Source organism: Condylura cristata, unplaced genomic scaffold (genome assembly GCF_000260355.1).
Source record: "Condylura cristata isolate star-nosed mole 26May11 unplaced genomic scaffold, ConCri1.0 scaffold00002, whole genome shotgun sequence".
NCBI lineage: Eukaryota > Metazoa > Chordata > Mammalia > Eulipotyphla > Talpidae > Condylura > Condylura cristata.
The window spans coordinates 9144049-9157598 of NW_004567103.1; the positions used below are offsets into that span (position 1 = coordinate 9144049).

At 41.1% G+C, this 13550-nt stretch overlaps 1 protein-coding gene across 1 annotated transcript in view; it reads right to left on the minus strand.

The window, feature by feature from the left end:
* Window positions 1-1138: 1138 nt before the first annotated feature.
* ACSL3 (acyl-CoA synthetase long-chain family member 3) overlaps window positions 1139-13550 on the minus strand; it is a 28054-nt gene continuing 15642 nt past the window's right edge. Inside the window, exons 9-14 of the mRNA XM_004674238.2 lie at window positions 12929-13101; window positions 11407-11481; window positions 10214-10405; window positions 9500-9614; window positions 7966-8123; window positions 1139-3777 (exon numbers count right to left, since the gene is read on the minus strand). Coding sequence (XP_004674295.1) covers window positions 3620-3777; window positions 7966-8123; window positions 9500-9614; window positions 10214-10405; window positions 11407-11481; window positions 12929-13101 — 871 coding nt within the window. The 3' untranslated portion in view covers window positions 1139-3619. The remainder of the gene's footprint in view (window positions 3778-7965; window positions 8124-9499; window positions 9615-10213; window positions 10406-11406; window positions 11482-12928; window positions 13102-13550) is intronic.

Consider the following 13550-nt stretch of genomic DNA (forward strand, 5'->3'; position numbering starts at 1 on the left):
AAGCCTAATCTTAACTAGAAAAGTACATATAACATTAGATGCAGACTCATGTCTTAAACTCACATGGGATTGTGGTAGTACTTTTAACATTTTTAACATATTTATTTATGCATACAGAAATGGGGTACAGGCCAGTGGTGCCTGTGAGAGGATTCACAAGACAGCGTGAGGAGCAGAACGACGAAGTACACTGCTGAGGGGAGCAGCCGGCGAGACAGGAGAGGCCTGCTGCACCATGTGGGTCACCCCTGGGGACCGGGATCAAACCTGTATTCAGTTGTGGCTAGCTTCTCAGTGCTGCGCCACCAGGGAGGGCCAGTATTTTTAACATTTTTATGCTCTCAAAAAAGCTTTCAAACACCTGCTAGAGAACCATGCACCACCTTAGGGCGCCGGGCCGGCATGACTGACACAGGACATTGCCTTGCTGGCCAGGGCACTAAGTAGGCGGGGATCTGAGGCGAGTTTGTGGAGAAGGGTCTAGAGTGACGGTAACATACTCTCTCTAAATCAGGCTATACAAGTGTACATATTTACTGTCTTAACAGGCATTTCCAGAAGGCTCCATTTCTAAGTTAATACAACCAAGGCTCAAAAGAAACATTGGAGAAGTTTATATCTGAGGCTGCTAGCTCTTACATTTGGTTACAGAGTTGTTGGAAGACCTGCTTTTACATACACCTGATCTGCCAGAAACACACTCCCTAATCTGTGAGGGCAGGGAGGGGTCGGTTTCTGAGGCAGGAACCCAGGACAGACTTCATCCTCCCCCACCCTGGGATCCCACAGCCACTTGCCCCTACCCCGTGCATTTTAATGGCAACCCATTCATTTTTGCATCATCACTACATGTTGTGTAAATATTGTGTTCTACATTTATAATGCTGGCAACATAGCTGCTCTGTGGTCAAGACCAAGAGAAATGGAGAGGAAGAACTGGAGAAAGGTTGGGACAGTAAAGTTCCTTGGCAATTTGGAACAATTTTGGGAGGGGGGAAAAAAACTCCCTCCAAATGGATTGCCAGGTCAAAAACTCCCCCCCAAACTCCTGTTCAACAAGTATTTCAGGAATGTCAAAGTTTGACTTTATGAAGAGAGATCTTCTTTATGGGTAAATGATTAAGATTTACTATCAGAAAACTTTTTAAAAACATCTTTATTCTTCAAACTCATGTCAAGTTACAAATAAATAGTCCATGCCATGTAGTTATGTAGCTTCTTCAGGCAGAAAGCAGCAGTCAGCAAGGATACATTGACAGTAAATAACCAATGCTAAGGATAGAATGGGCACGTTACATTTCTGCATGGTCCAAGATATGCCATTTAAAAGTGGATCCCCTTTAAAATATCACAAATGTGCGTCATTTTCTTACAAAAGAACTCACACATTCTATTTTTCCTTAAAAAAAAAATTAGTCATATCACAAGAATTGTTTACAAACTATAAAACCTTGTGTATTTCCAGGTTAGTCTTTTCAGTCATTGCAGGAAAAAAAAAAACAAAACTGCAAGCTTTGGAGATTATGGGTATCAAATCCACTACTTAAAAGCGTGCACTTAGATGTTGTACTCTATCCTGATGTCAGAAAAAACCTTGAGTGTAGTTTAAACTCCAGTCCCAGCAGGGGCTGGGATGGGGAGCCGGGTGGTTGAGCTGTGTATTGCTAACTTAAGGATGATCCATGATGCTTCCACCGCTTATTTCCAGAAAACAATCTTTCACACTGATCACTCTTTAAGGATCGGTAGTCGAAGTCAGACGTGTGTATCAGCTTTAGCAATTTACTTTGGAATTCCTAGTTTCTGCCCCATTATCTTCTGCTTCAGCCAGTATTTCTTAAGAATAAATTTACAGCTGCTAGGTGGCATTTATTTTAAAGTTACCAACTTCATTTCAAAAAGTATTGTAAGAGTCTTCAAATCACAAAGATGGCTTTGACAGCCATTTGAAGAAGACTGACTCAACTTGCTTTTAATCGCACGTTGTGCTGATATATCTGGCATTTTAGGATTGAAAATTTTCAAGCCACAACATCCTGGTTTCCTTTTCACTTTTCAAAAAAAATATGAAGTATTAAACTTTGACAAACAGAAAAGCATTCAAAACATAATACAATCATACAAGAATACACGTAAGTTTGACACCAAACAGCATATTGCACCGTCAAATTACTGCTCTGGGTCCTCAACTCGTCCTTTCTCCATCTAAAGAGAACCATTCTCATCTTTCCGTGTGTGTTGGTCTTTCTGTTTGCCTCTTGAGGCCCAAAGTTCCTGAGAATCAAGAAAGTAGCATGGCATGGAAAACACAACACTTATTTTTGAAGTCCAGAAGGGGCGGGCATCTCTGCTAACTTAAGAATGATCCATGGTTCACACACTCACACACCAGACACGCAGCACACACAAGGATGTAATGTCACACCAGCAGTGTTTTTAGACGCTCTAATAACTTCCATACTGACATAAAAACCCACAAATTAAAGCTTCACTCATCATTATAAAGTCAATTCGATTCTCATGTATCTTAATAATGTGGACAGAAGACCAAAAGGAGCAAGGTGCTTTTTGAATAAGCTACCAACAGGCACTGACAATGGTGTGCACACTCTACCCAACCCCCCGTGCAAACCATCCAAGAAAAATCCAAATTTGGAATGATATCCATGATTAAACAACTGGGCTAATAGTAGGGGAGTGAGACAGAGCAATTTTGTATGATTAATGTGCCATTATGCACATTATATAGCACAGACAACTCTGTACATATGGGCGTTACAATAGTCACTTTCTATTCTTTGCTTTAAACATCCTACCTCAGCTTTCAGAATTGCTTCCATTTAAGTCTGGGTGTTATTCTGGTGTCAAGAGTTAACTAGACAGCAGCATAGTCTGAGGCTCAGCTACCAGAGACTAATTTTCTTCCCGTTTCCTCTTCTACTACTGAGCCATCACCCTCTATTTCTATTGTTTCATGCAGCATCAATCAAACTTCATCTTTTCTAATAAAGAATAAATAAAGAAGACGCTGTCAGGTATATATTCACAAGGTCTCAATTTCTTAAAACATAAGAACGGGTACATTTATTTCTCTCAAATGCATACAAGACAATAATTACACAGCAACAAGTCTTTTGCTCAACAATGATTTGATTTATAAGCATCTGAAATTTACATAATTTCACATCCATACCCTTTCATTTTTAAATACTGTAAGTAAAAAACCCCCCAAATAACCAGTTCTTATATTCCTATTTATCCCTCTATACATCCAAACTTTAAAAAGTTATAAACTGAACATTATACAGAACATATAAATCATGTTTAAAAACTTGAGGTTTTAAAATCACTGTTCCCCAAGTGACTCGGGAGGCGTCATGCCGACAAGTGCAGTCCTAGATGGTGAAGCAACTGGAAGAGGAAGAAAGAAGAGACAGACACAAGTTTGCTGTCTTAGTATTTTACTAATCCCGTCAGTTAAAAATGGTGATGCCATGAGAAATAACAGTTTATATTTAATATGAGGAATGGAGTGTGCCTCACAGTCTGAGACGTGCATTTCAAGTATTTTCCTATTTGATCTGAGCTCCCTGTAGCAAACCGAAGCTGAAAGAGGCTACTATTTTCTCCCATACATCCGCTCAATGTCCGCCTGGTAATGCGTTTTCAGCTCTTTACGTTTCAGTTTGAAGGCATCTGTCACTAGACCAGTTTCAGGGGTCCACGGTTCAGGGCTCAAACGAATTTTTACTGGGATTTCAAACTTTTCCAGGCTTGCTGAGATGGTAAGGGAGAGAAAACAATAGTAAGTGTACAGACATGAACATGGACAATGATACAACTGGCAGCAAACTGTAACTTAAAAAAGCTTATTATGGCCCTCCCTGGTGGCGCAGCGGGTTAAAGCACAGCACTGAGAATCTAAAGCCGCTTCCGCATGAGTTCGATTCCCGCCTGCCCCGGAGGTGACCACATGGTATGGCAGACCTCTCCTGGCCCACCCGCTGCTCCCCTCAGCAGTGTACTTCGTCGATCTGCCTGTTCTGTTCCCCTCTCTGTCTCTGGTGAAGCCTCTCACCGCCCCTGAGCCTCTGGCCTGTGCTCCAGTTCTGTATGCACAAATAAATAAATCTTTAAAAAAAAAAAAACTTATTATTAATAGCATACTTACAAGATACTGTTAGGCCAAAAGGAAAGCAAGTTTGTTTTGTGCAGTAGGCACACTCTTGCATGAGGATGGGTGGGGCGGGCACAGCCAGGCTAGGGTGTACCTCCAGTTTCTGTGAACTGTTACATAGGCGCATAATCACTTTATAAACTAAAAACTAACCAAAGGCCTCCTCGGTGGCACATGGGGTTGGTGTGCAGCACTATGTAGCTATCTGCAACCACTGAAGCACAAGTTCCATCCCCAGCCAGGGAGTGACCCAGGTACATGGCCCAGCAGACCTCTCCTGACTATTCCCCTCAGCAATATATTTCAGTAAATCTGCCTGTTCATCTCCCCACTCTCTCTGGTGAATCCTCTCATTCTTCCACATCTCAGGCCTATACCACAGTTCTTGTATGCATACATAAATAAATCTTAAAAGAATTAAAATAAAATCAAAAGTAATCAAGAGATTTCTCTCACTGAACCAGGGCATGCACTCTGCACCATGTAAGCACAGAATATCTGTCCACTCCAATGTCCCCCACATAGTCTGCCAGGGTGCAGAGGAATGGGATGAGGGGACAGAGTGTGGCTTGAAATACACTTTTACGTAAGGAGAGCGAATTATTTCTCCATCATTCAACTCAATAAATATTTTTTTGGAAAAAAAAAATACCATGTGAGGTGCTTTACCAACATTGTTTGAAACACACAGAATACAATTGTTTCTGCATTCAAGTGGCATATAACCTAACAAGAATGCCCAGCCACAGGAATGTACGTACATGTGAAGTACGTCAAGGTAACAAGCCCTGGGAGAAACAGACAGGTTAACTCTAACTGTGAACATCAGCTCAGAGAATGTTCTCCCAGTAGTGGTTTCCACGGAGAAAGCCCACCGGGCCAGAGCTGGGCGGCCTGGCCACAGACTGATGAAGGGCAGCGGTTGGCATCAGCGAGACTAAAGGGCGAGCGCTGGGGAACCACAGAAGTGTTCCAAGTCCTGCTCAGTTCTGGCTGACGCTGATCTGACGCAAAATGATGTTTGCCACGGTATCCTCTGCACTGGGTTTTAGGAAAATGATAGCAGATAAGCCAGCTGGAGAAATGAGCACTGTGTACTTTTGATTATCTCTTCACCATGCTGCTGTGAACGTCTACACTGTCACTCAGATCTCAGACAGCCGGAGGAAGGTGCTGGGTGACTTGTCCCTGGGTGAACTTTGTGGGGTGTTAACTCCACACACCTGGGCAGTGCAGCTGACACACACAGCTCGGCCGTTACAAAGCCCAGGAGCCTGCAGGGTCCCCTGCTGACAGGAACATTGGGATGCAGCACATGCTGTGACAAGCACGTGTTTTTGTTTCTTCCTTCTATTCTCTTATCATATACTAAATTAACTTTATGTCACAGTATTCAAATTACAGGATATCAAAGGAGAAAAATCACACAAGGGGGTTGCATGCTCTTCTGGAAAAAGCTTACTGGGTTTTCAGTGGTGCACAGGACAGCCGTGTCTCAGGAGGTGGGTCTGTCTGATTCCCTATATTGGGACACTGACTGGCCGAAGGGACTGGCTGTGGTGCCAAGCTGACAAGGACTAGGCTGTCGTGGTCAGTTTTATGCATCAAGCTTTGCATGTGACATAAAGCTAGAGCTCCCAATCCTTCAGTTAAATATTTATCTAGGTATTGCTTTGAAGGTATTTAAATATACGTCTGTAATCAATTTATGTCACTAGGGAAACTGCCCTTGGTAATCTGAGGAGGGCCTGGTTCAGTCAGTTAAAGGCCTCACCACAGACCTGATAGACACATACTGCCTGTGAACAGCAGTTTTGGCTTATGCCTACATTCCAGCCTATCCTGTCTAACCGTCTGCCCTAACAAGTTACAGCTGCACCCTGCCAGCCCCCAGAATCACATAAACTGGCACCTTACAATCTTAGAGTCTCTTAGGACATGTATCTATGTAATCTACTATTTCTCCTTCTACTGTAAACCTGATAGTGACTCAGCTTAACAGTGAAGATGGAGCCCTTCTTATCACATGCAAAAATTAACTCCAAATGGATTAAAGACATAAATATAAACCTAAACCATAAAACTCTTAGGAAAAAAAACACAGAAGCATTATCTTTGTGATGTGAATTAGGCCATGGTTTCTCAGATATGGCCACAAAGGGGAAAAAAAATTGTCACTTATCAAAACTAAAACTGTTGTGTTTCAATGACACCATCAAAAAGTTAAAATATAACCCACAGAATGGGAAAAAATAATTACAAACCACACATCTAACTAGCATCTTGGATCTTATAAATCAAGAACGCATACAGCCCAACAATCAAGAGACATACTACCTCAAATAAAAATTGGGAAAAGGATATAAATAGGCATTTCCTAGAAAAGAGACAGAGGCCAAAAAGTACATGAAAATATGCTCAGCCATCAAGCACCAGGGAGACACAAACCTGCTTCACTACCACCGGGAGGACCAGATCAGGCATGGACATTTGGCAAGGCCGTGGGTAAGTGGGGCCCAGCAACAGCAGGGTGTACAATAACGCCACCATGTCTCAAAACTACATGGAATAAAATAGTCTGGTAGTTGTTCAAGAGGCTCCAAATTAAGTCAAGTCAAGCCCAGTCCAGCAGCCCTGCTCCCAGGTCTCCGCCTATGCCACGTAGGTACGTATGCCCACACAGACGTGTGCACAGTGCTCCCAGAAGCGCTGTTTGTGGCAGTCAAAGTGGAAACAACCTCGGCAGCTATCAGTTAATGAAACAAAATGCAATATACACCTACAGGATGAAATAATATTTGGTCGCAAGAGGGAATGAACAATTGCTAACACTCTGACAAGAATGAGCATTAAGTCACAAAACACCATGTACTGTCTGATTCTCTTTACAGACAAAGCTAGAAAAATGGAAGGTGTGTCAGCGGCTAACAAGGCTAGGAGGTTGGAGGTCCCGTGAGGGTGACTGCTAAATGAACACAATTTCTTTCTGAGGTGATGACAATATTCTAAAACTGATTATGGTAACAGAAGTAAAATTCTGCTATATCATACATGAATTCTCTCTCAATTAAAATATTTTTAAATAAAAATTTTAAATATGGATGCAAAAAAGCATGTAAACTTAAAATTATGCTTAATTATCAATGTCACAGTATTTTTACTTACTTAGAAATTATGTTTCTAATGCCTATTAACTCAATTGAGTATCCATCCAAGGTTTTAAATTACCAAAAATGTTGAGAACTATGTTCAAGCTGACTTAACACCAGACAATTAATGATGAACTATAGGGTCATAACAATGCAATTTCTAGTTCACATAATTTGATCAACATATACAACAAGATTAAAAATGCACACCTGTCTTATAGTTAATGTTGATGGCTCAAATCACAGCTATTTTACTAAACCACAAGTATTAAACTAGTCTTGCTGCCCTTTTGCACAAAAGGAGCGGGAGGAGGTATAAAACATCAGTACAACCAACTACTAGTCCACTAACAATGTGGACTGTTCCCAAAAGCCCTGTACAGCTGGCTGCGGCGGGGGTCACCAAGAAGCTGAGTAGGGCCTTGGAGCAATGGAGACAGCTGAAGGAAAGGTCATGACAGAGGCTGTGGAGACGAGTGCACTCTGCACTAGTACCTCAGTCTGCTGGAATGAATGACTGTGTGCTCCGCAGAGACTCAAATGAAAGACTGGTAAACGTGTTCTTTCTACTAATGGTATGGAAATGCTACTGGTCTCTAAGCAGGAAATGACACAGTATAACAGGCTCACTCCACTCACCTGAAATAGCAGCTTCAGAAAGCACTTTAAGGACCTCATCTTCCACTTCACGACTGTCACAGAGCTCCTCCCAGGTCCCTGTAAGTCCTTTCTTCCGTGCTAGTTCTGTTAGCTCCTTTTGATTTGGCACGACAAATCCAATGACATAAGAATGGTAACTGAAATACAGGAAGGAAACTGAGCTCAGGAACTGGGTGGTGGTGCTAGTGAGCTGCAGTTATGACTATTTTAATAATTAAATACCAATCCACTCTTTACTACTTTAGAGATAATGAAGTATATTTAGTACTGGCTGGTTTTACCATCTGATTCACAATACATTACAAGGTTTCGGCAGAGTTCATTGCCAGATAAACCTTAATCTGACATTTCAGAATAAACATCAACTATGTATAACTGCTATTAATAGTACCATGTACCTTTTTAAAAGAAATGACAAATAGTGGAAAATTCACTTTGGAAAACTTCAGTAATTCATAGCAGCCAGTTAAACAGAAGTTAATGTAAACCAGAAACTGCAGATAAAGAAATCTGGCAGCACACACAAATTATTATTTTTACTTTTTATATGGTGAAAATGTTTTTCCTTTGTTATCATGAGAATTCAGGCCGACAGACGAATCTGGTGTGTCCCTGCTGAGGGGCAGCAACTAAAGAAATGGCCACTGCGTCAGGTAGCGAAGAATCACAATCCAGAGCTACGGGGTCACTAAGGAAGACTCCTCATGTGGCCGATTAAAGGCCAGAATCATTTCCAAATTAAAGCACACAGCTTTGCCTTGGATTGTATCACAAGTCTGACTCTAAACTGGTTCTGAGATCAGATCTGGTTGTCCATAACAAGCATGCCCGCTGCCCTAGTAAGGTTTCAAGGCTGACCACAAGTGATCTGCTCCTTAACACTGGAGAAGAACTACCTCAGGCAATGCTGTTCCAGAAAAGTGCAATCAGAGCAGAATCTGAAATTTAACACATTTCCAGAGCAGACATTTCTGAGATCTTAACATTAAACTCTCCTTCCCAGCTGCCTCTATATCATCATACGCAAATGATGGCCTGTGATGGTAGAGGCTCTCAGGCCTGGACAGGATCCCAATAGGCTCAAGTTTAGAGCGAGCAGTAAGACTCCTACACCCCAACTTTCTTCTTACTCCCCTTCCCTCTAGCCCAGTCCTGCAAGGCTTCCCTCCACAGAGGGACAGGTGGTAAGAGTACCAAAGTGGCAATAAGGAGGATTTATTTTCTTGGCACTCCCCCCGCCACCTCCCCCATCCCACGCGCACACACGCGCGCGCACACACACACACACACACACACACACAGGACACTGTAATGAGACATAAAAGCAGAAAACAGTGCACGACGTTAGGGGGGGGAGAAGTACCACGAGGGAAGAATGAGCCAACAGCTGTAATGAGAAGAGGCTTCTCCCAGAGACAACAAACAAGAAGGAAGAGTCCTGTCATACCAAGGCGGCCAATACATACCCCACACACCAACTGTTTACATAAAAGCAGGATTCCCACTTTCTTACCTGTTTGCATAAGCACAGATGTTATCTATTAATGAGAGATTCTTCAAAGCTGCCTCTACCTTCCCAAGAGAAACATACTCTCCAGCCTGAAGTTTTACAAGGTCCTTTTTACGATCTGTACAAAACAAAGGTGGCAGAGGGCACATATGGAGGATAACATTAAAAACACCATCACATTCTTACCAAAAATTAGCTTCTGACTAATGAGCCTCATCTGCTGAACAGTGTGTTCCTGGCAATACCACCAGGAAGGTGAAGATGTACTCACAGCCACCAGAACACTCACATTCTCTCTGGAGAGAAGCATGAGGGCAAATGGCACTACTTCAAAACATCAGGGCAGGGCTGAGACCCTCCAGTCCACTAATGTGGAAAGAATTCCTGCGGTGAGGCTGACCTGAGTCCTGAGGGGAACCTGAGCGGAGCGCACTGGCAAAGCCAGAGGTCTGTGCACTGGAATTCCCACACCCTGAACTGGGAGGGAAGAAGCCCAACTGGAGCCAGCAGGGAGGAAGGGGGCAGGTTCCTGACTGAGCTCCCAGAAACCACCAAAGGGTTTGCAGCAGGAAAGAGGAACTGTGAGGCCACATCTAATGAACACAAGAAGTGGCATGTAAGACTCTTTCACATTATTAAATAGTTTCTCTAACTACACAGTATCTCTTTTGTACAACTGCAGAAACATCCACTTTCAAAAAATATTAGATGCTTTACCAATAATCTTTAAACAACCATCAGGGTCAAACTCGCCAATATCTCCCGTACAGAGCCACCTCTGTCCATTTTCATCTTCAAAGAAATCAGTTTTTGTTTTTGCTTCATTTTTGTAGTATCCCATTGTCACATTTTGGCCACCAATAAGAATTTCACCCCTAGGGTGCGGTTTATCAGTATTAAAGTATCCACCTAGTGCACACAGAATTTTGAAAAGTTAATTCTATTACTTTCATGCCTATACACAATATATGAAAATTTCAAACTCTCAGTTGCTTAGTAAGGACAACTGACATTAGTCAATTTCCCAAAGGAAATTGTGAATGAAATGTCTTATAAATCTAGTACAAAATTTTAGTTGCTTAGCCATATGTTCCTATTCCAAGAAAGTTATACTCAAATATCAAGCAATTTTGATTTGTTATACAATTTTTAAAATTCAAAGGCGATGACTTTAAGTCTGTAGATTCTTAAATATTATACAATATACCGATAGAAATATTACATTATAATTAATAATTAATTATATATATAAAAGGAAATTACATTACAAGGTTATTCCTTACAGATAATTTCAAAATAACTCCAAGTCTAAACCTATTAAACACCTTCACCAACTCTGCTAAAAGATACCTGGAAAACCACAGCCAAACCTTAGAATCCTAATCTTTACTTTGTGTAAAAATAAATGCAAACAAATCATACGTACTCTTTATACAAGTTGCAAAGAGCCAATGAAATCTTATAGTAGTATTAGTATTTAAATGGCATAAATAACAGATTTTTATAGAATTACAGTAAAAATTTTCCTCTGAAAATTCTGGGTTGAAAGCTCTCAGGGAAAAGAAAAAAATATTTAAAACATGTAAAAATCTTCAGTTTTATAAAATAAATTTTCTGATTTTACTTTGGAAAGTTAATTTTCCTAATTTAACATTATTAACATTTCACGCATTTGTCGTAATTCTTACTTTGCACAGTTATGTAATACAATATGAGCAAAATAAGAACAATTAAAATTTTTCAGAATGAAGCAAGCAAAATACACAATTTACATAGCTCTAGATAAAAATTTTCTATTATAAAGGACAAAAGTGAGCACCTGTAGTTTAAAATAACGAAATGAAGGACCACACTAATTTTAAAGCTGGACGTTATAAAACACAGTGCTTGATGTCAACACGGGTTATTACCTTCCTCCCAGTTCTTCAATTTGATTTCACAGCAAACTAACGGCGCCCCCACTCTGCCAGTATTGTAGTCCCACACTGAGAGGCAAGCAAAGAGAGGGTGCATGGTCACAGGATGGAGCAGACCACTCCACTGTTCTCAGTTACCAACAATGACAACAGTTACCAACAATGACAATTTCTCCAGAGTCTGATATCCCCAGCGAAGCCTAAGAGCAGGTTTCACAAATGAGTCAACTCCAGGCTCTTTGGCCCTCGCGGTTTCATTTAATCAGAACTGGTCACTGACAGTTAAAAATCCAGACATTTCCCAGGTAAGGATGGCAGCTCCAGCAACAAGGGTCCTACATTTCCAGCACAGCCACAATGAGGTCCTGCTAGCCAGGTCCCCCCTCAAATCCTATCCAACATTTTCTTCCTTGAGGGCCCAAACCACTCATTCAAAGCGGCCGCCTGGCAGGAGAGCGAGGGACTGAGCAGCCCAGCCGACAGGGTGAGCGCGCAGGGTTCGCCTCATCCCTCCACCAGGCCCACAGCAGTTGTGTGCCATGACTCTCCAATGGACCTCCCATGAATGGCAGCCTCCCTCACATCAGCTTATGCGAGCACACCCCATTTAAATTCAGGCAATTGGGGTTCAAGGCTGAATACTGTGGTGGTCAACTTTCGGAGCTACGAAAAGAAACCACCACTATTTAAATGTCTATTGCATTATGTTTCCTTTTCCAGATCGCTCAAATATCAAAAATAAAAACCCAACCTTTAGTACTTTACAGACTTTCATTTGTAACAGATTATGACTAATCAGACATTCAGTTTGAATCTTAAAAAACGTAAGAAATTACTGCAAAACTCAGAAATCTTGCTAACTAAAAACAGAACCCTACTGAAGCAATTTAAAGGCAAACCTGCCAAAGAACGCAAGATAAAACAGGGGAAAGTAACGATTTTGAGGTCTCACACCTCACCAATAGCTACAAAGCACAGAGCAGAATCACCACTCTTTCTAGTAATGGAAGCCAAGTCAGCTTGCTCCACACAGGGCACGTGGGGTGCTTACTGGTTCACCTGGGAAGGAACTGTGCTTCGGCTGCGCCCCATGATGGGAAATGATGGAGACCTCGGTCTAGTCTCTCTCCACTTGCCCAGAACCCCCATAAACATTTCTGAAAGAACCTTAACAAACACAAATCTCAATGATACAAACTGTGTTTTTTTTTTTGCATAAAAGAAAGCTTAATAACTAACATGAGAGCATAGATTTATATTGTTAAAACTTCTTTTCCAGAATGCCAACTTTTTATTACACATCATAACTCAATATGAAAAGCTCCTTTGCACGTACTACTAATGTACCCGACAGATTCTAAAAACTGCTACCAAATAATCCCAGGACTTGAAATTAACCATTATTCTGCTCCATGACCACCTTAACTACAATTCTCCTACATGTTTGCAGGAAAGAACCCATTTCCCAAAAATGCCTGCAGAGGGCCCTCAGCCTCTGCTTTATGGATAACTCTACCTTCTGTAATTGTTCCAGCTCCAGAAGATTCCGTGAGTCCATATCCCTGACCGACGGAACAGCAGAAACAGATATTCATGAACCGCTGAGTGGCTGCCGAAAGGGGAGCACCACCACACAACAGAAGCCGGGTGTTCCCACCTAGCAAGCTTCGAACTTTCCGGAAAACAAAGCTTAAAAAAAAAAAAAAAATCAGAGAATCACAGGATTTTAAAGCTGAATGGAATTTTTCAAATATTTTAGCCTAATCTTCCAATACCAATAAATAAGATTTTGACATTAAGTGATTCAGCTAAAGCAGAGTCATTTCAAGTGGGCTCAAGTCTCTTAAATCTTAATTTCTAGAAAGTCAACCAAGCAAAGAATTCAGGATTTTCTCTTAACTACAGAAGTAATACAGGAATTAAAGTGTCAATTTTAATTTTGTATAGTAATGACAAATCCTGCTTAGTTTTTCCAAAAAATTATTTTACACCATTAAAGTTTATATAAGATAATTCATGTTACACTAATAATAATATATATTATCTGGAAAATGTAGCATAGAAGCAAATTTATGTTTTCCTTAGCTTACTTCACTAGAAAAATATATATGTAAAAGCAATCTAAATTTTTTTTTTTT